General features: G+C 38.6%; 3 protein-coding genes across 3 annotated transcripts; 1 reads left to right on the top strand and 2 right to left on the bottom strand.

Annotated features, from left to right (window-relative positions):
• Positions 1-2694: 2694 nt before the first annotated feature.
• Positions 2695-2967, bottom strand: LOC127651780 (thymosin beta-b). The gene is made up of 2 exons (XM_052137789.1): positions 2868-2967; positions 2695-2726 (listed from the first exon to the last, which is right to left on the bottom strand). The coding sequence occupies exons 1-2, from the start codon at positions 2965-2967 to the stop codon at positions 2695-2697; spliced, it is 132 nt and encodes a 43-aa protein (XP_051993749.1).
• An 851-nt stretch (positions 2968-3818) lies between these two features.
• slc25a51a (solute carrier family 25 member 51a) lies at positions 3819-9892 on the top strand. The gene is made up of 2 exons (XM_052137779.1): positions 3819-3955; positions 7118-9892. Exon 2 carries the CDS (start codon positions 7130-7132, stop codon positions 8090-8092), a length of 963 nt encoding a protein of 320 aa, XP_051993739.1. The 5' UTR covers positions 3819-3955; positions 7118-7129; the 3' UTR covers positions 8093-9892.
• Positions 9893-20750: 10858 nt separating this feature from the next.
• Positions 20751-23945, bottom strand: LOC127651778 (cysteine-rich protein 2-like). The gene is made up of 4 exons (XM_052137787.1): positions 23829-23945; positions 22194-22288; positions 21969-22023; positions 20751-21719 (listed from the first exon to the last, which is right to left on the bottom strand). The coding sequence occupies exons 1-4, from the start codon at positions 23869-23871 to the stop codon at positions 21676-21678; spliced, it is 237 nt and encodes a 78-aa protein (XP_051993747.1). The 5' UTR covers positions 23872-23945; the 3' UTR covers positions 20751-21675.
• Positions 23946-25730: the final 1785 nt, after the last annotated feature.

A 25730-nucleotide genomic window follows, 5' to 3' on the forward strand; every position in this document is an offset into this window, starting at 1 on the left:
TTTATTGATAACTGTGTAGACACATGTACCCACAGCCATGAGGGTATGTGGAGGCTTTGTCCTTGGTATTGCAGAAGTGACATACAACCCTAAAACTGGACCCCTTTGGACCCTAATCCCAGTTTCTTTCACCCTTCTTTCTTGGGTAAGAGGTGGGCATGAGAGGCATATCTGTAGGCATCGAGAGAAAGTTTCTTTTAATGAGTCATTGTGGTGATAGTTGTTGACTTTGTTTAAGATTTCACTTTATTATTCATTCTTGGGTTTAATTGAAATCTCTATAGGCTATGCTTTTGTTCGAAACAAATAAAATTAACAAGTAAACTTTGGCAATAATGGACTAGCAATGCTCAGTCTCTACAAGCTGCTCTTCCCCAAATGCTCTTCCCCAAATTTTCCCTATTTCCTTCTTTGAATTTTCTGTAGGTGGGCTTTTCTTTACTAAACCCATGATGGCTAACAAGTACAAAACCACAATAGACCATTTCCACTTGAAGTATGGAAATTGGAGCAGTTTACTTCTATTCCCCACACTGATTAGGGAAATCTTGCTGATAACAAGAACGCTTGTCAAATTAGGTGAGCTCACACATTAGCGCACATTAGAATTTAGTACTGTAATTATTCAAATCCATATTACTATTTAAACAAACCAGTATAAAACTTTGTTGTTCCTCAGTCATAACCTCGCGGAACAGAGCAGCTTAACCAGCATTCTGGTCTAGGTCGATTTGGGCTAGTTTGAGCTGGTCTAGCTAGTGGACATGTAAAGGCAATAGCCATGCTGGTTAACAAGGATGTTGTTGTATCATGAGAGATAGCACATCCCTCTGTTCCCTCAGAGAGCGAATGTTTCTGTGTATGTGTTTGAGTTTAGTGTCATAAGCATAGCAGTAATAAGATAATGAATGTGATAAAATGGCTATTCTGAGCAAGTTGCTAAAGAAAAAGTGTAGTGGTCCGCATACTGATCCCTGTGGTACCCCATTGGTGAGGGAGAGAGAGTAAGCTTTTCCAGCTGACTCGACAGGACTTATCAATAGATTAGCCTGTGCTGGATGACTTGAGGGCTTGGATTACAGTAAAGAAACTTTAATTCAAGTAACCAGGTTTATCATCAGATTAATTGGACAGGTTGCATTAACCAGAAATGTTCTGTCATTTACAGAATTTTAAAAACATTGATGGATAATTTGAAATTGCTTTCTGTAATTGTGACAGATAGAAAATAAGGTATCTGGTCAATTGATTCCCTACTTTAGAAACATTACAACAATATAGGATTTTCATTCAGTTTTCTCAATTAAATCAGCTGACTAGATTACCCGACCACTGTGTCTTTTTCAAAATGAAAAGGAAAAGTAGAGAACACAGTGATTTGGAAGTCTATGAGAGCACTTGCCACAGATTTTCTTGTTATATTAATGTCACAATCAAAATACCACGCATTTAAACACTTTCCAGAGAGATAGAAATAGAGCATACATTTTTTGTCATGCTCCATTTCTACAACCCGGTCCATCAAAATGACAGATAATGGTTATTTTTAGCATAACCTCTGGTAGTTTGTGATGATTTTAGGCCAGATTACCCCAGAGACAATGCAGATGCATAGCATACGTGTGCAAGCAAGCATGTGTTAGCATGTGTAACGATGTGATGTATCATTCCAGGTTGGATTATGAGTGTAATCCTCAACATATTATACCTGATGGTGGCACAGATGGATGCTTTGGTATGGAGCTCTAGAGAGTTTGTTCATGTTTTTGATATTCTTTACCGATCGGTTTCACCAAGGATAAACTGCTGAATAGTCGAAGAGCATATCTGATCATTTTTTCCTGCCGTTTCATTAGACATCTTCAGTCGGAAGCACAGCAGTGCTCTTAAAAGCGATCCAAAAGAGGGAAGAAGAGCCGACATGTTTGAGAAGCTTCATCAACATGGCTTTAGGACTCCACAGCAGAGTATTCATCTGGTGAATGTCCGCTTCCTCACCAACAAAACGGCTTCTGCTCACACAAACAAAAAGCACTTTTCTAATGCCGCTGCTCTGTTTCACAGAAACCTGTCTGAATGAAGCTATCCTTTATAAAAAAGCCATCCCCATTTTGGGGTGAATAATCACTTTAACCAAAGAAATTGATAGAGTCCATGTAAGAGCATGAGAGAGGGCAGAAGGGTGAAAGCTGACAGTCCATAGAGAGTACATGCTTTTTGAAATTACATAGACAATGCTATTCTAAGTCTTTCCTGGCAGAAGGGAAGACTTTACACAGTACAACTAGCCATTACAAAAAGCAAAACGGACCTTCAAGACAAATGCAACCACACACATAAAGGGGTTAATTTGCAATGTTTATTTCACCAAGTTCAAAATGAGGGCAGATAATTTCACATTTGATCAGATGGTGAATGTACATAGAACATTTAAAGAGTTAGACATGAGCCTCTGTGCAACCAAATCCATGAAGTAAACAGTCTCTGCACTGACACACAATCGTGATGGCCATGAAAAAACAGCATCAGCTTCACAAGGCCATGATTCAATAAAAACACTGAAGGCCAGTAAAATTCCACAGTCATTGGCCATAGTAACTTGGTGGTTGGCAGAGATGATCTTTCACTGAAAGTAAAGCAACTTGAAGCTCACTGCGACCTCATCTTGCCCTTGGTGAAGATCAGACGTAGAGCTCATGCCTCACATTTCTTCTCCTGTTCAATGGCTTGAAGCAAAGGAAAACAAATATATAAGACACTCCTTTGCAAACAGATCAGCTTAACTAAAGACTGAGAGAATATAAACTGCAAAATTTAACACTTGACACAATACCAAAAATGAAGGTTGCAAAAAACCTCATACTCACTTTCTTTGGTTGGAAGAGTATTCTTCTCCTGTGTCTCAGTTTTCTTCAGCTTAGCTTTGTCAAACTGAGAGATCTCACTGATATCTGGTTTGTCTTCCATTGCTTTGGTTTAGGTTATCTGTAGGGAGGGGAAAAAAAAAAGTGACAAGTCAAGTTAAAGAGATGAAATTCAAACCAATGGCTATATTAAAGCACCAAACATATTAGTGCAGATATTCAAGAGATACCGTAACAAAAATAACTACCCAAAAACTCACTCTACAGCTATAAAACACCACACAAGATGTAGGAAGCACAGCAGAGGATTGCTGATTTTACACTTATATACTTGGACACCTCTAAGCAACATTTGCCCCACTTTAGGAGGCAGACTGGGACCAATAGGCATCTGAATTCTTGGTAACAGGCACTGCATTTAATTAATACTGCAGGTGCAACTTGTTGGCCATTTGTTCTTTTAATTGTAATTGGACAATTAATTAATTGATTGAAGAGTTTACGTCTATCCATAATGGCAACCTCGTGTTGTAAAAAATGAAGAGACAGATCATCTTAACGGTCTAGTCTAGAATTAACATTTAAGCTTGGTTTTGTTGGTAATTTTCTTTATTCACAAAGCACAAGTATGCTTGTCAACTCCTAACTTTCCCTCTTAGAAATAAAAAAACATATTCAGTCATCTTGAAAGAAAAAATATAAAAATGTATTAATGCACTATGATGACATGTTTTCAAATCCCACATGATGCATGTTCTCATTTGATCTCTGTTGTGATTAGACCACTGTTCTGCCTGGAATAAGGTTCTGTAAAAAAAAAAAAGCAGATCTCAGATCAGTAAATTAGCAATGCCATTGTCCAGCACAGCAGACCTCAGATTAGTAAATCAAGCATGGGCATATTCAAGCCAATCAGAGCTCGAGCGTGTTGTGATACATGCGCGCGACGGAAACGCGTGTATCTGCACAATTGATTGGCATGAGGTTTATTATTTATTATTATATCGTTTTTATGAACAGCGCGTAATCGTCAAATCGTCTATGCCTCGGAATATTTTATCATCTATCGACTCGGAGATCATTCATAGAGGGTAAAACAATAAAAAAATACCAATGCAATTCAATTGTGAAATGTTATTTGGATGGTAGTATGTTCTTATAATAACGAACAAAACTGAATCAGCGTTTTTTTATTCTCTCAATATGACATTCAGTCCAACCTGACTGTGAAATAAATGTATCTTGCACGTTGCGATTGTGTTGCATTGCTGAGATGAGCGGGCGAGGTCGATTGTGCTAATATATGAGTTGTCTTTTTCATGAACATCATTTGGTCAGGCCTTTGCTAAATGTTCTCTTGTTATTGTTTTTAGCATGCTATTAGCGTCACCGTCATCAAAAAACAAAATGACAGATTGTGAAAGCCTGTTACACTATTTGAAGATGGTCTGTTATTAAAATGATTTTGGGTAACATTATTATTATTATTATTATTATTATTATTATAATTATATGGTTTTATAACCGTATGAACTATGGTATTTTTGTTGGTTGCATGACAAACCTTCAATTTGAGTAAGAAACCATGTCTGCTATTCTACCAATGCCTAGCAATAATGCCTAGATTCAAATATGATATTGTGAGGATTTTTTTTATTTATTTATTTATTTTCTCATTTAGATCATGGGGAGTAACAAAATCAAGGGACGTCTGTTGTCTCTGTTAGATCTGGATACTAAATTGTGATCTAGCCTGTGATGTATCTGACAACGACCCTGACCCTGTTCCCAATAGGTTTACAACCCTCAGTCCCTAGAAAATGTGCTGATCTGCTCAAATTGGAGGCTTCGTCGGATCCTTTTTAATTTTTGTGTTCTTCAATAACCAGACCAATAACAAAGGCTTCTTTAAAGCAGGAAAATCATATCTATTTTTTCAAGCCTAGGTTTGGCAATCAATAGTTATTATATACTAGCATTTGAGACAGTTTGGTTCATGCTGCTTGTCGTTAGACAGCATAGACACATCACTTCTTGCAGCTGCTGCAATATTTAATTTACAAAGGGATTGATATTATTTCTCTTGAGATTAGTGTTCAGTCATGAAAGGTGTATAGTGTAAACAATATGCGCAAAATATGTTGCAATTATTTATGTAATGTATAAATGTAAACAAGTGCAGGATGAAAGCAAAAGGGTTAGAGATATAACAACAGCAAGAAGTATATAATATATATATATATACACACACACTGACCTAAAGGATTATTAGGAACACCAAACTAATACTGTGTTTGACCCCCTTTCGCCTTCAGAACTGCCTTAATTCTACGTGGCATTGATTCAACAAGGTGCTGAAAGCATTCTTTAGAAATGTTGGCCCATATTGATAGGATAGCATCTTGCAGTTGATGGAGATTTGTGGGATGCACATCCAAGGCACGAAGCTCCCGTTCCACCACATCCCAAAGATGCTCTATTGGGTTGAGATCTGGTGACTGTGGGGGCCATTTTAGTACAGTGAACTCATTGTCATGTTCAAGAAACCAATTTGAACCAATTTGAAATGAATGAAGTAGCCATCAGAGGATGGGTACATGGTGGCCATAAAGGGATGGACATGGTCAGAAACAATGCTCAGGTAGGCCGTGGCACTTAAACGATGCCCAATTGGCACTAAGGGGCCTAAAGTATGCCAAGAAAACACCCCCCACACCATTACACCACCACCACCAGCCTGCACAGTGGTAACAAGGCATGATGGATCCATGTTCTCATTCTGTTTACGCCAAATTCTGACTCTACCATCTGAATGTCTCAACAGAAATCGAGACTCGTCAGACCAGGCAACATTTTTCCAGTCTTCAACTGTCCAATTTTGGTGAGCTCTTGCAAATTGTAGCCTCTTTTTCCTATTTGTAGTGGAGATGAGTGGTACCCGGTGGGGTCTTCTGCTGTTGTAGCCCATCCGCCTCAAGGTTGTGCGTGTTGTGGCTTCACAAATGCTTTGCTGCATACCTCGGTTGTAACGAGTGGTTATTTCAGGCAAAGTTGCTCTTCTATCAGCTTGAATCAGTCGGCCCATTCTCCTCTGACCTCTAGCATCAACAAGGCATTTTCACCCACAGGACTGCCACATACTGGATGTTTTTCCCTTTTCACACTATTCTTTGTAAACCCTAGAAATGGTTGTGCGTGAAAATCCCAGTAACTGAGCAGATTGTGAAATACTCAGACCGGCCCGTCTGGCATCAACAACCATGCCACGCTCAAAATTGCTTAAATCACCTTTCTTTCCCATTCTGACATTCAGTTTGGAGTTCAGGAGATTGTCTTGACCAGGACCACACCCCTAAATGCATTGAAGCAACTGCCATGTGATTGGTTGATTAGATAATTGCATTAATGAGAAATTGAACAGGTGTTCCTAATAATCCTTTAGGTGAGTGTATGAAAGGCATAGATAATAATTTTTTTTAGGTATGCATGGACATTCACAGACCTGCTGCTGAGAGATCATCATTTTGGAATCAAAATTTCAATAATAAAGTTTGTGAAATGTTTTTGTATATTTATTTTCTTTAAAGGTTCATTTTTAATGAATCCATATACATACCATAGCTCATGCAATGCAGTATACTAGGGGTTTTCACACTGGGGTCTGTGGACACCCAGGGGGGCACAAGGGGGTGCTAGGAGGTCCACGCTAAAAATTCCAAATTCAGCTCATTATTTATTCACCATTAATCATAATTATTTGTATTATATTGACAGCCATAGGAAAAAAAGAGAGCGAGAACCACTAATCACGACCACAAGGAGGTTACCCCATGTGACTCTACCCTCCCTAGCAACCGGACCAGTTTGGTTGCTTAGGAGACCTGGCTGGAGCCACTCCGCACACGCTGGATTCGATCTTGTGACTCCAGGGATGGTAGTAAGCCTCAATACTCGCTGAGCTACTCAGGCCCCCTTCCAGATTACATTTAAATAATTTATTTTGGCTTTAGTACCATGACAGTATAAAAGCCAATTATTTAATTTTGCTAACAAGAATACTTTATAATATCATGTTTACTACTTTTCTCACACAGGGTTCCCTCGCGAGGTGATCCTCTAATTTGGGGGTCCTTGGCATCAAAAAGTTTGAAAACCGCTGCAGTGTACTATTTAAATTGTGACGTTTATGTAGAAAGAATGGTGGTTTGGTCAACTCTTGCTCATCATTTACATTTTCCCTTTTCCTTATAAAGACATTTTAGTTGATGCACCATCATGATGTCACTTCTGGCCCTTATCATGAACCTTTGATTGGCTGTCAACGAGTACCAATGCCCTCCATCGACCATTTGAAACAGGGGTCAGCAGACCAAGATGAGGCAGAAGTCAATGGCCAACATCAAGGGTCACTGCAGAATCAGAATCACTACATGTGTGGCTCTGTTGCAGCGTTCACCAACATAGCCATCACATTTCCCATGCACAAGGCATTGTTCCGCCAGCAGCTGTTTGGTTTGCGGGCTTTGGAAGCTGTGCGGCAACTCCAGAAGGACGGCTTACGTACTCTATACCGTGGCATCCTCCCTCCCCTGCTCCAGAAAAGCAGCACCATTGCAGTTATGTTCGGACTCTATGAGGACTTCTCCCGGTTGTTACGGCTACATGCTCCTCTAGCCCCCGAACTGTTGACACAGAGTGTCGCAGCAATTCTGGCAGGAACAGCTGAAGCTATCTTCACCCCGTTTGAGAGGATACAAACTCTTCTCCAGGACCCGCGGCATCATGGAAACTTACAAAACACTGCGCATGTTTTCCGGATGCTGCTACAGCAACATGGTATTCAAGAGCTTTACCGTGGCCTTGTCCCAATCCTACTGAGAAATGGCCCTAGCAATGCTTTATTCTTTGGCTTGCGTGGACCAATTAAAGAGCTCCTTCCCGAGGTGGAGACTAAGGCTGGGCATTTGGTTAATGACTTCTTATGTGGAGGGATTCTGGGAGCAGGCCTTGGTGTGTTGTTTTACCCTCTAAATGTAGTTAAGTCTCACGCACAGGTGCAGATTGGTGGGGAGTTTAAGTCCAGCAGGGTGATATTGGCGACTATTTTGAAAGAGAGGGATGGGAAGGTGAACCGCCTCTTTCGGGGTGTACATTTAAACTACCAGAGATCAATTATCTCATGGGGAATTATAAATGCTACATATGAGCTTTTACTGAAAATGTTCTGATTTAGACGTTTTAATAGATGGAAATGCACACCAATGTTTTCCCTTATTGTTTAAAGGGGTCAAATCATACCTATCTCCTTTTTTTGATGGAAATTAAACACTTCTGTATGTAAACGTCCTCTTTGCATTTGAAATGAGTAACAGCTATTTGCTCAGTTTTTTCAGTGTTAAAGGGATAATTCACCCAAAAATGAAAATGTTCTGATAATTTACTCACCCTCATGCAATCGCAGATGTGTATGACTTCCTTCAGCAGAACACAAATGAAGATTTTTAGAAGAATATCTCAGCTCTGTAGATCCATACAATGCAAGTGAATGGTGATCAGACAGTTGTAGCTCTGAAAATCACATAAAGGAATCATAAAAGTAATCCAAGTGACTCCAGTGTTTAAATCCATATCTTCAGAAGTGATATAACGTGATATGTGTGAGTGAGAAACAAAACAACATTTGAGTTTTCTCTAAATCTCCACTTTAACTTTAACTTTTGGATGTGAAAGTGAAACTAAACTGGCACCACATGTGACTTTCAGATGTAAAAGTGGAGAATCTGGAAACCAATAAACACAGGAGTTAGTTTGGTCCTTGTGGTCTCTGTTGCTTTTGTGTGGTAACAGAAGCACCCCATCTGAGCCAGAGTTCTTCATGCTTTCATTACCCACTAAAGCTAGAACAGATTTTTGCAGAGCCATAAGCAATGATTTGGCCATGTTTGCTTCCTTCTTCTCATGCACTAAAGAGTGAGACCACAGACCTTGGTTGAGAGACTTTGGATGATATTGGTCATCTCTGTAGATGCAATTCTGTGCACTTTTGTTGAACTGGCACACATTTGTCTTTATGCTGTGTGAAGTGTGGCTTCCAGTAAGTGTTTCGGCTGCAGACAGCAGTGTGAATGCTTTAGTTTTAAACAGTCAAACGTTTTCTGTTTCATTAATTTCCATTCATACACATGCAAAAAGTTCAAGTTTGGTGAACCCTTACAGTCAAAAGATGTTCGACCAATAGAGGATCTAAATGTCACAAATGGACCACTTGGCTAAAATGGAGGACACACTCATTTTAGCAGTTTCACTTCATCTGTAGGCCTATCTATTACAAATGTAAAAGAATGAATGAGTGTGAGATAAGTACAAATATTGTAAACAATTACTGGTTTTATTCTTTTTATGGTAGGTGTTTTTGCAGAAAACTGCTTGTAAATTGAGTGATGGTATATTAATCTCCCGTAGACCTCTTATGAAGAAACACTCCTCGCACCTAGGTAGTTGCAGGCATCTAATATATGAAAATCAAAAGAGGAAATTATATTTTTCCCATACAAAATAACATGAGTGCATCATAATCTTCACTAAAACATAAAGGCTTCTATAAGACAGTGTATATTTAACCGCAGCCTTTATATGTGTGAATGGTCCACTGAATGCTAGCAACGTTTTCTTTCCCCCAAATCACACTTTGCAAGAAACAGACGTTGTGATAATACTGTATCACCACTGTCATTGCTCGAACAGATATTATGCACATGACAATCTCAGTTAGTTCTGTATCTTTGGTGTAATGCAACGCTGGGGTTAATTAGTATATTCTTTTAAATGTGATTTGTGTCTTGTGATATGAGTCTTATTGCTATCTTAACCTCTTAGACTGTTTCTGTGTGTATGTGTGATGTGAGGTGTTGTTTAAATGCGTAGTTGCTGTTTTAATAATGGTCTTTCTGTGAATACAATCAGACATTTGTAAGCCATATAACCCAGCATGGATTTGTGATATTTTAAAGAATTGTCATGTTCAAATTATAGGCAAAATATCTTAATAAAATATAGCTAAAACAACTTAATCAATGAAGTGTGAAGGCCTGCTGATTATTCTGATTCAGACATTTTTTACACTTATTTTATGTTTTAAATTACAGTGAGCCTGATATATTTTAATCCTTTCCCAGCACTGTCACAACAACCTGATAGTGTCTGTTCAAGTCACCCAATAAGATATAATCATGCAGAATATTTAGCATAAATAGTGGTCTTGTTTCCTGGTTGGGAGTGCATGTGAATGCAGCGCGTGCATTATCTCAAAACATAACACAAAAAATTTTATAACAAAATTGAATTGAGTAATCTTTAAAGAAATTTGTAAAACAGTTAAAGGATTGGCAAGGAGGAGGCGAGAACCGGCTTGTCAATATAAATAATATTTAATGAAACACACACACACACACATACGACGGGCATGTCCGTAATTCTCTCTCTCTCGAACCATCGTCACCGGCCGCCTTTATCCCTCGCGCCTCAGGCCGATTGGGGACCGGGCGCGCGATATTCCGACCCGGCCCCCCTCCGCTCCACAAAATTATATAAACGTTATAATAATTTAAAAACGTTATAATAATTAAAAAAAAATTTTTTATATAGAAATAATACACAGTTCAATATGATGGAATTTTGTATTGAAATTGAAATGCGTAAATAAAATAAAAAATAGTCTATTTTTATTTTTTATGTTTTGAGATAATGTGCGTGCTGCATTCCCATGCACACCCAACTAGGAAACAAGAACTCCATTTATGCAAAATGTAACAAGACTTACATAACTTATAGAGCATAAATGAGTGAACTTACAGAATGTTCTACAGTATTTATTATTATTATTATTACTATTGCAGTTATGGGTATAAAGAAGTAAATTTGATATACCTGTTGCATAAATAATATAATGTAAGTTGTGAAATTTGTATATTTAGAAAACTGGGTTTGTTAAATATAGTTTATTTTCTATCTTTCTTTCAATATAATCAATTCAATCATTTATTTATTTTGATGGAGAGTGTGCTTAAGCACGTTGTCCAACAGGGTGCGATGATAGCACGTCTGAAGCAGCCCATGCACAATGGCTTTGAAGGCAAATTATTTCTCAAATCAGAGCTATATACTGTATTTATCACACACTTAGCATCTTTCCAACTCTACTAACTGCCATTACTGCTTATTATTGATATTAAACACTGTCAGGAGAACAAATCGTTTTTTGCTTTGTTTTTACATACAAATTTAATGTAATGCCTTTATATTATTTTGTCAACTGTATCTAATAGTTGTCTCACAAGACAAAGTCACTGAAATGTTAACTTCCTTACACATAGACCTACACTCATTTCATCACAGTATCTAATACATATCAATGAGATTTTCATATTAAACAAACCCATCAGCATATTAACATTGTGGGGCTGAAGATACCCGCATGCCTTTGTGTTTGATGATCCTACATTGTTTGAAGTGCACAGTTCTCTCATGTGGTCTGCAAAGCTGCTCTGTTAAGATGAATGGACAGCTTCATCACTCTTTGATAGCATTAGCTATTAGCCCAGGCTTTGATTAGTACAATGACATTAGCCTCCTACATCCACATTGTTACTACAGATACGGGTGCATTTTCTCTACCAGAGAAAAGCAAGCCAACGCTACATATATTATGTGCCTTATTAAGTGCCTCAGGATGCTTATTAATATATACATATTTGAAATCAAGACATAAAATCGGTAAGACAATAATTAAGCACAATGATCAAATCTATTAATACCAAACGAAAGCAGTGCAGTTTAGTGTGTTCACAATGAAGAATAAAATGAATACCCAAAATTATTCATTTATGCATATTATGAATACATTTGCATTATCGGCCCCCACGATGCAAATGCTTTAAATGCATATGTGGGACAGTGACTGTATCCTTTGCATTCATTAACATGCTCAGTGCTGCTCAGGGATAGATTTGGAACACCATAATTTTGCTTCTAACCAATATGACTTTCTTTTTTCCATGGAACACAAAAGATGTTAGGCAGAATGTTCAGTCTTCATTGTATGGAGAATAGATGCAATGAAAGTAAATGGTGACTGAGGCTGTCAGTCCCTATAACGTTCTGCCTAACATCTCCTTTTGTGTTTTACGGAATAAAGAAAATCATACATGTCTGGAACATCATAAGGTTGAACTATCCCTTTAAATCTGTGTGTGTGAGAGATGGGTGATTCCTCCTCTTCAGCATGTACATATCAAATGAGCCTTCAGAGGGTGCATCTATAGGAGTGAGGTATAGGACAGCCAAACAACACCTCTGTAGGCCCATTGGAACGAAGGGATCTGTCTCTTTCTTCATCAATCAGTTCTTCCAGTGTGTCTGCAGCCCCTATTTTGTGTCTCTTTTTCTCATTCTCTCTTGCTTTCTCTCCCTATTGATGGATCTGCGGTGTAGTTAAAACACATGCAAATGAGACAGCTGGCATCACACAAGCCATGTGACCTGTCAAGGTGGGGGTGGGTTCAAAGACATGCTGGAGCAGGGATCCCGCTACACACACATGCACATACAGATATGCACACACCCTCCCTCACTGGCTCCCAGCAATAATCTTTCCACCCGTTTCATGCTACCTTTTTCTTCCTTTTGGTATTTTATTACTTTTTTATTCTGTTAAAGTAATAATCAAGGCAATGATAACCCCATATGTCTTTCCCAAATATGTTTGCCCATGCATTAAGCTAATCAACCATATACACATATGTGAGCTGGAACATGCATGTTCACACTTGTACATATTGCACAAATTGGCTCTACTCTTCTGGTGTGAGTGTGTGTGTGTGTGTGTGTGTGTGTGTGTGTGTGTGTGTGTGTGTGTGTGTGTGTGTGTGTGTGTGTGTGTGTGTGTGTGTGAGCATGTATTTATCACTTTGTGGGGACCAAATGTCCCCATAAGGATAGTAAAACCCGAAAGTTTTGACCTTGTGGGGACATTTTGTCGGTCCCCATGAGGAAAACAGCTTATAAATCATACTAAATTATGTTTTTTGAAAATGTAAAAATGCAGAAATTTTTCTGTGAGGTTTAGGTTTAGGGGTAGGGTTAGGTTTAGGGGATAGAATATAAAGTTTGTACAGTATAAAAACCATTATGTCTATGGAAAGTCCCCATAAAACATGGAAACACAACATGTGTGTATGTGTGTGTGTGTGTGTGTGTGTGTGTGTGTGTGTGTGTGTGTGTGTGTGTGTGTGTGTGCAGTTGAGAGTTTGACAGGACCAACAGCAGGTATCCAGCCGTAGGTCTGGTAAAGAAAATCTGCCAGCTTACAAACACACTCATGCGCACTGATACATTCCAGCAGACTGCCCTGGCCTTGTGATGATACCCATTTGCCAGATTTGCTCTCTCTCTCTCTCTTTAACTGTGTCATGCTCTCTGTTGCTCCAGATGATGTGTGTTTCTGTAAATAGCCAAATCATATTTTGTGTCATCTTAAATATGAATAGGTGTGACATGTGTGCACACTTAAAAAGATGCAATGTAAAAAAGTGATAACCTGCAACTGTTACTTTAAGGAGCTTTTTCTACTTGATCTAACCCTTAAATTTAGTTTTATTGATGTAACCTAATCAGGCTGATTCAGTGATGTCAGAATGACAGTGATGTGTATGACTTTCTTTATTCTGCAGATTCTATAGATTTTTGGAAAAATATCTCAGCTCTGTCGGTCCATACAATGCAAGTGAATGGTGATCAGAACTTTGAAGCTCCAAAAATCATTTAAAGGCAGCTTAAAAGTACATACAGTAGGTAAAAACATGCCTAGTAGGTGGCTACATGCAAGAAGAATACAAATTGCCATAAACTAAAAAAAGAAGAATGTGAAAGCAAAAGTGAAAGTAGGCATTTTAATAGTATAAAAGGACTTAAAGAGATAGTTCACCTAAAAATGAAAATTCTTTCATTATTTACTCCCCCTCATGATATCCCAGGTGTGTATGACTTTCTTTCTTCTGCGGAACATATCAGAAGAACAATAATTCAACTCATTAACGATTATTCTTATATATCCGACTACTCTATAAACTGGACCAAATCTACAATTCTTCCATTATATTGAAATTTTGCAAACGCTAGAATACACAACTCCCCATTTAAAATAGGTAACATTACATATTTAGGAATACACATCTCCCCAACATCTCAGACTTGTTTAATCTCAACTTGACCACCAAAGTTGGATGAACTTACCACTATCAAGGACAAATAGCCACTATCAAAATGTCCATATTGCCAAAAATCAATAACCTCTTGTGATCCCGATACAACCTACAAAAAAACAAAAAAACAAAAAACAAAATGCGTAATATGAAAATGTTATTGGAAAAATATGAAACCTAGAATTATACCCCATACATTACAAAAGTGTAAAGACCAAGGAGGCCTTTCAGCACCCAGTTTAAAATATTATTATTTAGCAGCTCAATTACAATATCTTAGCAAATAGACTAAATATAACCACTTTCACAACCCATGGCTACAATTAGACACAATTACCAGTCACACAGTTGGGACAGGACCTCAATATCACCACTGAAAATAACTTCTGGAAACAAATCTGTAAAAACATATTCAGTTATAGTTGAAATACAAACATACAATTAATTCAATGCAAAATCAGAACACACTTAACACAAAATAAAATGTGTAAAATAGGGAGAGTCGATTTGGACTACTGCACACATTGTACTCTCAACGCAACAGACAACTGTCTTCATGCACTATGGTCATGCCAATCTGTTGCCTTATTATGGAAAGAAGTTATCACTAAATTATGAACCTTCTTCAAATGTGATATTCCTGCAATTCCATCCTTATGCCTCTTAGGAGACCTCTCAACAATAACTCCTACGGTTAAATACACAGCTCCACTTCTTTTGTCTCTAGCTATCGCAAAGATAACCATTCTCATTAATTCGAAAAATTAAAGCCAACTGTCCATCACACAGTGGCTACAATTACTAAAAATCGAATAACCAATGAAAGACAAACAGCTTCATAAATTCACTCTGCTAATTACTCCACTCCTCGTAGGTTTAGATATTAATACCACAGTGAATTCCCTCAATGAAATAGATGCCCCACACCATATAACTTTATATATTAAAAAGCAAAAAAATATATATATATAAATGTAATATTATAATATAACTGCACCTTTTTCCCTTTAATTTGTACTGAAGATACAATTAACATCATAATTCTCTAAAGCACTTTATATAGTTTGCACACCCCTTGTAAAAATAAATATTTATAATACTGTATTACAACCCCAATTCCAAAAACGTTGGGACAGTAAGAAAAATGCTAATAAAAACAAAAAGTAGTGATTTGTACAATTCATTCACCCTTTGCCATATTGAAAGCACTACAACTAAATATTACATGATGTTTTACCTTGTAAATTTTCTTTTATGTACAGTAATTTCAAATTAGATGATTGCAACACGCTCCAAAAAAGTTGATACAGGGGCAATTTAAGACCAATAACAATTTGACAAGTTAATATAACAAGGCAATACGAAACAGGGGATGTTAAACAAATGAGGCCATTGTGTCATAGTAAACGTATGACAATAACAATGTTTCCAAAGACAAATTGGAATTATTTTTGGGCATTTCATCCTCTACAGTGCAAAATATAGTTAAAAGATTCAAGGAATCTGTTCAAATCTTGGTGCGTAAAGGGCAAAATGAAAACCACTTCAGAATGTGTATGATACATGAGCCCTTAGACATCACTGCCTTAAAAAACATCATTAAACTGTAATGGATATCATGAATATGGGTTTGGGATTACTTTAGTAAACCTTTGTTAGACTTCACTATGCAAAGGAGAAGCCATACATCAACACTGTCCAGAAGCTCTGCCGACTTCTCTGGGCTCGGTCTCATCTTAGATGGAAAGTACAACAGTGGAACCCTGTTTTTTGTCCGATGAGTCCACATTTCAAATAGTTTTTGAAAAACACATCCGTCGTGTTCTCCGGGCCAAAGAGGAAAAGGACCATCCAAACTGTTATCAGCATCAGGTCCAAAAGCCAGTGTCTATATGGGCAAGGGGTGTATCAGTGCCCATAGCATGGGTAACTCGCACATCTGTGAAGGCACTATTAATGCAGACAGATATGTAAAAATTTTAGAGCAGCATGTTCTGCCATCCACCACCAACTTTTCCAGGGACATCCCAGCATTTTCAGCAGGACAACTCCAAACCACATACTGGCTGAATAAGCAGAGTGCGTATGCTAGATTGGCCTACCTGCAGTCCAGAACATTTACAACTGAGAATGTATGGTGTATTATGAAGCATACAATATGGCAACAAAGACCCTGTACAATTGTGCAGCTGAAGACATGTGTGGCAAGTGCCCATCCGGAGAGAGAGAAAGCGGTAAGGGCACTTACACCTGAGCTAAATTATGACTAACACCTGTCTCTAATTCCAGTGAGCATGGGGAGAGTGGATAAAACCACCCACGCCACCAGCAGAAGACAGAGAGAGTCTGGGTCCTGAGCGGTTGTTATTGTGACACAGTAGAGTTGTTATTGTGAAGGTGTAGAGTTGTTAGTGTGAAGCTGTAGAGTTGTTATTGTGAAGCTGAAGAGTTGCTATTCTGAGTTATTATTGTGAAGCTGTGAGCTCTGCAGTGTGTTCAGTAAAAATCATTACCTGAGTGGAGCAACCCACCTTCCTCCTTATAATCGCAACCTCACACTCATCGCTTTTACGCAGGGTTCTGGACCACAGTCCCCAGCTCCATCACGGCCATTGATCCCGGAAGTGTCCCAGATCCTCTTAACTCCAGCAGGCCGGCCCAGACGCCACACCCGCACCTGTATCGGCAGACACTTCCATCTGAGGGGGAGAGCGGCGGGGCACTGTAGAGGTGGGGGGTCTACCACCATGCACGGGGAACTGTTCAAGGTGGTGGTGCTCCTCGCCTCCACGGGGCAGGAACGGGCTCTGGGGAGATGAGCAGAGTGAGAGGGAGGAGGGGAACACAAAGGGGGAGGGGGAGGGGGAGAGAGAGAGAGAGAGAGAGAGAGAGAGAGAGAGAGAGAGAAAGAACGCTCTTCCGCCTTTAGGTACGCCACCAAATGGTCCTCCGCAAACTGGAAGGCTCCTCCCCTTTGGCAGTCTACGAACCAGCTGCTCCAGTACCACTTGGTTGATCACTCCCCCAATGTCACGATTCCCCGCCAGCAGCCTTTCCGGTATGTGTCTCGGAGCCGTTGGAAAGCAAACGGCGGTCGTTTTTCCCCCAGCTTCAAGGACCGGAACAGCTGGCGATACTGTTCTGGACTACGACCCATCCGCTGCAGGATAGCCTTCTTCAGGTGCGCGTATGCCAGGAGATTAGCTGCCAGCAACTGTTGGACAGTAAGCTGGGCTTCCCTGGACAGTAATGGAAGGAGCCTGGCAACCCACTGTTTTTTCAAATAGGTCGATGAAGGCCTCGGCATCATCTTCTGCCCCCATCTTCAGAAGCGTAGGGGTGCAGCTGGCTGCGATTGTCCGGGGTCGCGGCCGGGGCTCTCTCCTGGCCAAGGAGGCTCCGGATCGCATGTGGGTCCTCTGCTTGAGCCCGCAGAATCTCAAAGAACCGTCGGTCCTGGTCTTGGCGCAGCTCAAGCAGGGATTGTTGGTTCGTCTGATGCATACTGGTAAGGGACTGGAGGATCTCGGCCAACTGGGAGGACTCCATGGGGCGTACTTGGACTCCTGAGTTTCAGTGTGAAGTTGCAAGGCAGTGCTCACAGCTTCACAATAATAACTCAGAATAGCAACTCTACAGCTTCACAATAACAACTCTACAGCTTCACAATAACAACTCTACAGCTTCACAATAACAACTCTACAGCTTCACAATAACAACCGCTCAGAACCCAGACTCTCTCTGTTTTCTGCTGGTGGCATGGGTGGTTTTATCCACTCTCCCCATGCTCACTGGAATTAGAGACAGGTGTTAGTCATAATTTTTGCCCTTTCTGCTTTCTCTCTCTCCGGACGGGCACTTGACCACGCCCCCGCTGAAACTACCTGCATAATGGATGAATGGAGAAAAATTCCACTTTTTAAACTTAACAAATATTCGACTGTCCCGACTTTTTTGTAGTGTGGTGCAATCATCTGATTTGAAATGAATATACATTAAAAAAAAACTATGAAATTCACGAGGTAAAACATCATATAATGTGTAGTTGTACTGTAGTGCTTTCAATATAGCAAAGTGTGAATATAATTTACAAATCACTCCTTTTTTATTTTATTAGCATTTTTCATACTGTCCCAAACTTTTCAGAATTCAGATTCTATAATAATATACTGTATTATATTATAAAGTTTTTATATCATGAAAATGCAAATGTATATTTACAGTGCCACCTTAAAGAACTCTAAGAAGGTCTGCACTGTGTACAGTATCTTACTCTGGGGTTTGCATGATCTTGGTGTGGTGTATTGCCTTCATTGGTGTCGATGAGAACTGCCTTTTTTCTCTCTCTCTGGGGTTATGATTGGTTCTCACAACTCTGGAAGCACTTTAATTGTCCCTCAGTTTTCCGTGATGTCAAGGCAGGATCTTAACATTGGGAAACCACTGGTGGGTGGCATGCTGATGTGGAGAGAATGCATGAAGACAGAGGAAATTGCAATGCTCTTTGGAGCAGAGGGAGCAGAGGGCAGTCCTTGACCGGTCGGGCGAAGCGGGAATTCTGGACAGCTATTATGGAGGGTATATTGACGATCTCTGTGGGGGCAGCGCACTGGGCTGGGTCCCGGGGGTGCGTGGACTTCTTGGCGGGATTGGTTGTGTAGATTTAGGTGCTGTCTCTTACCTATGGAATCTAGGTCTATCTCATCAGATACACTGCCGGTCAAAAGTTTTGAAACACTTACTCATTATTTATTATAACTTTTTTTTTCTTCACATTTTAGAATAATAGTAAAGTCCTCAAAACTATGGAATAACATAAATGGAACTAAACTAAATCCAAAATAAATCAAAACTGTGTTATATTTTAGCATCTTCAAAGTAGTCACCATTTACCATGTACTCTTGACATTTTCTCAACCAACTTATTGAGGTATCACCCTGGGATGCTTTTTGGTCCAAGTCATCAATTTCAAAAAAGTTTTTTTTTTTTTATTACATTTATTTTTTATAATGAAATAAATTAATATGGTGGCACAATTATATTTTTGTCTACAAAACTAATTTCAAACATTTAAACATAGACCTTATTTTTTTATGATAATGACCCATATACCCAGTCACTATGTACATTTTAGCATATTTAAAACCACAATTCGCATTGCTGTCGTCTGTCTTCAATATTTCATGCTCTGTATTGTATGTTTAATGTTATATATTTTAATAATGCTTAGATCCCCTGTAATGTTATTGAGCAGTCTTTTTCATAGTTGATTTCAACACTATATTGTACTGTCTTAGTACCTACAGTATGTGTGTATCACTCTTGTTATACCTTTTTTATATTTGGTTAAACCCCTTTTTCATGTATACCCTGCTATGAACTCCTTTTGTACATTTTGTTGCATTCATAAATAAAATATTTTAAAAAATACAAAAAATAAAAATATCTTAGCTCAGTAGGTCCTTAAAATGCAAGTAGATGACAATTTCACTTTAAAGCTCCAAAAATCACAGACAGTCAGCATAAATGTCATCCATACATCACTAGCTGTTAAAATAAAAAAATGTAAACTCTAAATCAGGCTTCTGATCAGCAGTGGTACGGTCGTGTGATATAATCACATTGGCACTTGAGACTGTTTACAAGTGAGAAAGAGGAATGCTGTACAGAAGCTTCATTGTTTTTTGTTTTGATCTGTATTTGTATCTGATTGTTTACTCACAATGGCGCATTTGTGTGCTTATCCTGGATGTCTCAACTGAGTGGAGGATAATGTGAGATAACATCTGTATCATGGCAATGCAATAACATCAAACATGAGACCGCGTGATAGCTACCCTCTCGTGAAGCTTACAGGAAGCGTTGGATTATAGTTAAAAAGTCATGTCGATGATGTTTATGCTGACTGTCTGTGATTTTTAGAGCTTCAAATGTGAAATCACCATCTACTTGCATTTTAAGGACCTACTGAGCTATTGTATTTTTCTTAAAATGTGTTCTGCAGAAGTCATACACACCTGGGATATCATAAGGGTGAGTAAATAATGAGAGAATTTTCATTTTTGGGTGAACTGTTCCTTTAAATATTTATATTTTTATCACCCACACCTATCATGTTGCTTCAGAAGACATGGATTAAACTAATAGAGTTGTATGGATTTCTATTATGCTGCCTTTATGTGCTTTTTGGACCTTCAAAGTTCTGGCCACTATTCACTTGCATTGAATGGACCTACAGAGCTGAAATATTCTTCTAAAAATGTTATTCTACTCAAAAGTTTGTGTTTGTGAAGAAAAAATCCTCACACATCTGGTATGGCATGATGGTAAGTAAATGATGAGAGAATTTTCATTTTTGGGTGAACTATCCCTTTTATTTAGATTCTACCACATGATGCACATTTTTTAGGGTATATTTTTTAATGTAAGCAGTCAATCGATTTAAAACTTTTGTATTTTTGAAATGCAGCCAAACACATTTCAATGCAACAACTTTGGTGAATAAAATAAAGCAATTTATATTCAGACACATTTTTACAAAAGCAATTGTAGCTACATTTCCAGATCAAAATGATCAATTATTCAAAATTTAAAAGCAATAAGCCCAGAAAAAATAAAAAAAGCACATTCATTTTAAATGCATTTTAATTTTACAATGTTTTCTTTAGACCCATACAGACTTGAGGATAAAATACATGGTATTATTGTTTTGATTGAACGATTTAACAATATGCTAGCTGGCAGCTCTCTAAATTAAATGTGTAATGCTGTATAATGAACTAATGGAAAAATAAAACAGATAAAATCTTAAAATTAAATACACATTATTCCTGAACATAAAGAAATGATACAGCCATCACTTATGCAGCAAGAGGTTTGGGAAGCAAGCGTCTGCTCCTAATTAAAATGACACAATGATTAATTATTGTAATTTTTCCTTTGTATATACATTTGCTTCCTTGTACAAGTAACCCTTTGATTTACAGTGTCTGATCCCCAAAAAACAGTGCTAGACCACAAAAATTACATTGTGTTTCAAGTAAATCAATTAGTTTATGGTATACATATTCTTGACAATGCATTTATAAATAAAACATTTTAAGAAAAGATTAAACCACGGGCATAAACAAATACTCAAGAGGGGGACTGTAATAGTTCGATAATTTACTGGAATTATTCATTTAAAAAACTATACTGATTGACCATTATTGCGGATATTTTGGAGGGACGTTTCCCCAATGTCTATGGTAGTTACAGCTTTGGAATGAACACATTAAAATAGCTCAGTTCCCTGAGCGAATGTCACTTTGGATGGCTTTGGTAGAAAGGTTTTGGCAAATTCCACGAGTTTATGACGAATGGAAAATAAGGGTGGTGAGTTCAATCTGAGGCAAGTAGATATTAACTAGGCAGTATAGAATTATTTTGCCTGTGTGGCAATGTAGAACAGATGCTGTTGGTATGTTGTTGGTAAATCTAGATGGTCTAGCTTAGTTCTTGTTTGTAGCTCTAGATGGTCTGGTGTGTTTTTTTCAAGATGACAATTCATCTCTTATGAAGCAGGTGTGTTAAACATCCTAACAGGAATTCGGTTACCTGCACAGAAAGAGGTGGTTGGGATACCACAGAATCAACATAAAACTCCAAGCCCAACAGAGTAAATCAAATCACTCTAATCAAGTTTAATAGCATTTGTTACAAAAATGTGAACAAAATATGCATTTTATATGCACAAATGCACATATAATACATGTGTATTTACGTACATGTACGTACATATATAGTTGTATTTAATAAAAATCGAATTTATTATTTTTAATAAATTGTATTAGGATCTGCTCTCACCTCTAGGTCCAAAATCTCTCATGTAGCAGTTAGTACAGTATGGTTTCTCATCGTGCTGCACAGAAAAATTAGAGACAGTGAGAAAATGAATCTATTGCATTTTGCATATTAGTAGTATAAGTATAGAGTTGTCCAATATTAGATTATTGTGCTTAGTATTTTTGTAGAAAAAGAACATATATGATAGCACACATGATGACATTACATATGTGTATATATGTGTACCTCTGCATGCTGGCCAGCTGTTAGCAGTCTTTTACACTTGTGACATTTTAAACACAACGGATGATAATCCCGTCCCAATGACCTCTTCTTCTCACCTGCATGGATCAAAGGTCAAAAGTTAAGCAGTCAGCCAGATGTGTTGACTGAAGCTGGAGTCAGCTCAGTAAGAAATGAAGCTAGATGAAGTTCAAATATGTGCTAGTGTGTGTTTGATTTAGTATGCAAAACAAAGCATCCTTCAGAACATACAAAATGATCTAATGTATATGTCATATGCACTGCTAGTTGCTTTGGATGAAAGCATCAGCCAAATGCATGAATGTAAACGTAAGATACTGTCGACAGAGATATTTAAATTAAACAGTTGCTTTAATTGTACCCTAAAACTCTCTGTTAATGAAAAAGAGATGATGTTATAATTTGATCTTGAATGATTCCACTTTTCTCTTTGATTAAATCCTCCATCATGGATCAGATATCAGTTCTATGCACATACAGTATTATCCTTTCGTGTTGGCCTAGCACAGGCCCTTCCACTGAAGCCCTGTCATTTTTTTACAATAGATCTCCACTTTCAATTTCACATTCTTCTTCTTTTGTTTTTGGCGATTTGCATTCTTTGTGCATATTGCCACCTACTGGTCTGGACTGGTAAAAGGTGGAGATTTGTAGTAAAAAAAGGAACAAAATATTGATCTGTTTCTCAACCAAACCTATCATGTCACTTCTGAAGACATGAATTAAGCCACTGTAGTCGTATGGATTACCTTTAAGCTGCCTTTATGTGCTTTTTTGGGCTTTTTATTTTTGGGGCAAACTATTCCTTTAAATTCTCCGTCCTGGATCAACTTTTCCCTTCCTGCATGAATCAACAGCTGCCTGCACTGCAGCTCAATACTGAGTTCAATGATAGTTACACAGATGTTTCAGTAACTGGCAGCCACAGAGCTTTTCTAGCAGGGTTTGGCTTCATGTACTAAGTGTCCAAAGCATTTTGCATTGCTATCTGCTGATTTAAACAGTCAAAAAGTCTCTCTCTCTCTCTTTCAACAGTCTCTCTTTCTGGCCTGTTCCACTTCCTGCCCCAGGCAGACACTTCCTGTGCTCGTGTGACTCAAGTTATGTGGTGCTGATGGCGGTTAGGAGTTGCACAGAAATGTGCAGACTGACTAACGCTACACAAGCAGATCCACACAGTACACACGCTTACTTAGTTACACAACTACTGCCTTATTGGCTCAGGGTGGTAAATCTTGATGAAATTGGCCCAAGAGCAGACCCTAAAGCCTGGTGCAGGCTTCATGGGCTTGCTCTGCGATGTCGTTTCTACTCTTCAATGCTTTGTTCTTAACGTCACAAAAACTACATATGTGACACACAACTACAGGCCAATATAATGAATATAATCCACATATCTCAACAGCAAGCCAAAAGAATGATTATGTTCAAGTCAAACAGAGCCTGGTCTGAAAATTTCATGCCACTCAGCAGAGAAACAATGCATGCAGCAGCAGCAGCAGCAGCACAAACCTATATAGAGAGTTCTGCTCATGCTTTTTAATGTTGAGCTCTGGTAAATATCATCTTAAGCAGTATAGTCTAAAGATGGACCCTCATAGCCCAGATGCCACTCACCAAAATAAACAGGCTTCCCGCAGACAGGACAGAAGCTCACCATGGCTGAAGCAGATCGCTAATAGTTTTTGATGCGTGAGATGTTGAGAGATGCAGGAAATGTGAGTGTCTCAAAAGTGACAGCCTCTCAGTACAGCAAAGGATGTGGCAAGAGGTTAACAGTGACAGGAAGCAAGAAATGATTTCAAACGTAAATACTCTTAACAGTTCAAATGATTGCAAGAAAGATGGGAGGAAAGCGTTTGTTCAGAAGTGTATGTGGGTGATGTGATTTGATGAGTACATCATAACTGTGCGAGATAGGGTTAGACTCATTCTTGCTGTCTGGACAGGATTTCACACTTCTGCTGTGGTCAGTCAATGCGGTTAGAAATCAAAAGATGATTTTGAGGGGTTTGTGAGGTCATTTGACCTGTCTGTTATGAAATGAATGCTTGTGGGTTGTTTGCTGGAAGAGAGTTAAAGAAACTACAGAGAGAGAGAGAGAGAGAGAGAGAGACAGAGAGAGAGAGAGAGAGAGAGAGAGAGAAAGAGAGACATGTCAGCCATTCAGATGTCATGGGTTGTCATGGTTGCTGCTTCTCAACCCCTCGATCTGTCCACTTGCCCTTTTCCATCCTCTTTCTCTCTCCGGCAGATTAAAAGCTCCAGTGCAGGAGAACAGGCGTTTAGGAGAAACCCAAAAACTGCTGCCACACACAGACACACATACACACACACACACACACACACACACACACACACACACACTGTCTGAGCTATGACATCACTGAAAACCACTTGATTGGATCAGCAAAGAAAGGAGTGAAAAGGAGAGAATCATTATGAAGCTGAAACTGAGTTTGTAATTTCTTTTTGCATGTGTGTTCAGATATATTTATATATAATGTCGACATTATTTGCAAACCTAGATTACATTTTCGGAAGACAATTTGAGTAGTGCTTGACCGTCCAAAACCGGATGCTAGGGTGTTGCTATGCAGTTGCTAAGGCATAGTTCGAATTACAGGGGGTACTGGGGGGTACTATACCCCCCAATGAAGACCCAGTACCCCCCAAAGGGACAGAAATATCAGTATTGGGGGGTCAGATAATTTTTCTGATATTGTGAAAAAATATATTTACGGTTACAATATAAGTCAACTCCTATTTTCACTGTAGGAACATTTTAATGTAAAGCTGATTTCAGACACCCCTATAGTGGACCGTACCATTTTTAACCACCGTGGCGTCTAGAAGCATTGGAGATAGAGAACGGTTTGCTGCTGACGTGCATGGATAATTATAAGTTGCTAGCTGACGTCTAGCTTGTTGATTTTACAACCTTCATTTATTAACGTGTTTTGTTCTTTCATAGCTCGTGTCACGTCTTCATACATTGAATTACCGGCTACTTACCTGTAGGGATGGGACGATTACCGGTTTCACTATAAACCACTATAAAATGTATTGACTACATATGGTTACACGTTGGCCTTGTTGACATGCCCTGCTTTTAACCTTTAGTGACACATCTTACTGGAAACAACAACAGTTTACTTTGCTCACCCAACAACAAAACGAGTCATCGCCCATATTTCTGCTCGCATCATCTGATTGTGGAGAACTATGTTGTGGTTTTCTCTCTTCAGGTATGTTTTCACTCAAAAAAATTTCTCTTGACCTTTTTATGCTCAAAGCGCACATAACAAAACAGTTGGAATGTAAGGGCTGGCATATTGAGGTAAACTCATAACAATGTTACCATGAATAAGACCCTCGGTCATTGTCCATATTAAAACAGAACATGTAAAGAATAACCTCCATGTGTTGACTGAGCAAATATAAATGTCCTTAAAGGAATAGTTCACCCAAAAATTACAATTCTCACATCATTTACTCACTCACTTTGAAGGAAAATCT

Source organism: Xyrauchen texanus, chromosome 11 (assembly GCF_025860055.1).
Source record: "Xyrauchen texanus isolate HMW12.3.18 chromosome 11, RBS_HiC_50CHRs, whole genome shotgun sequence".
Classification (NCBI taxonomy): Eukaryota; Metazoa; Chordata; class Actinopteri; order Cypriniformes; family Catostomidae; genus Xyrauchen; species Xyrauchen texanus.

Coding starts and splice junctions, on each gene's coding strand:
- slc25a51a (XM_052137779.1), top strand. CDS start 7,130: ATGCACCATCATGATGTCACTTCTGGCCCTTATCATGAACCTTTGATT.
- LOC127651778 (XM_052137787.1), bottom strand. CDS start 23,871: ATGGTGAGCTTCTGTCCTGTCTGCGGGAAGCCTGTTTATTTTG. Junction 22,289..23,828: donor CGGGAAGCCTGTTTATTTTG/GTGAGTGGCATC, acceptor TGATCCATGCAG/GTGAGAAGAAGAGGTCATTG. Junction 21,720..21,968: donor GAGAGATTTTGGACCTAGAG/GTGAGAGCAGAT, acceptor CTTTCTGTGCAG/GTAACCGAATTCCTGTTAGG.
- LOC127651780 (XM_052137789.1), bottom strand. CDS start 2,967: ATGGAAGACAAACCAGATATCAGTGAGATCTCTCAGTTTGACAAAGCT. Junction 2,727..2,867: donor TACTCTTCCAACCAAAGAAA/GTGAGTATGAGG, acceptor CTTTGCTTCAAG/CCATTGAACAGGAGAAGAAA.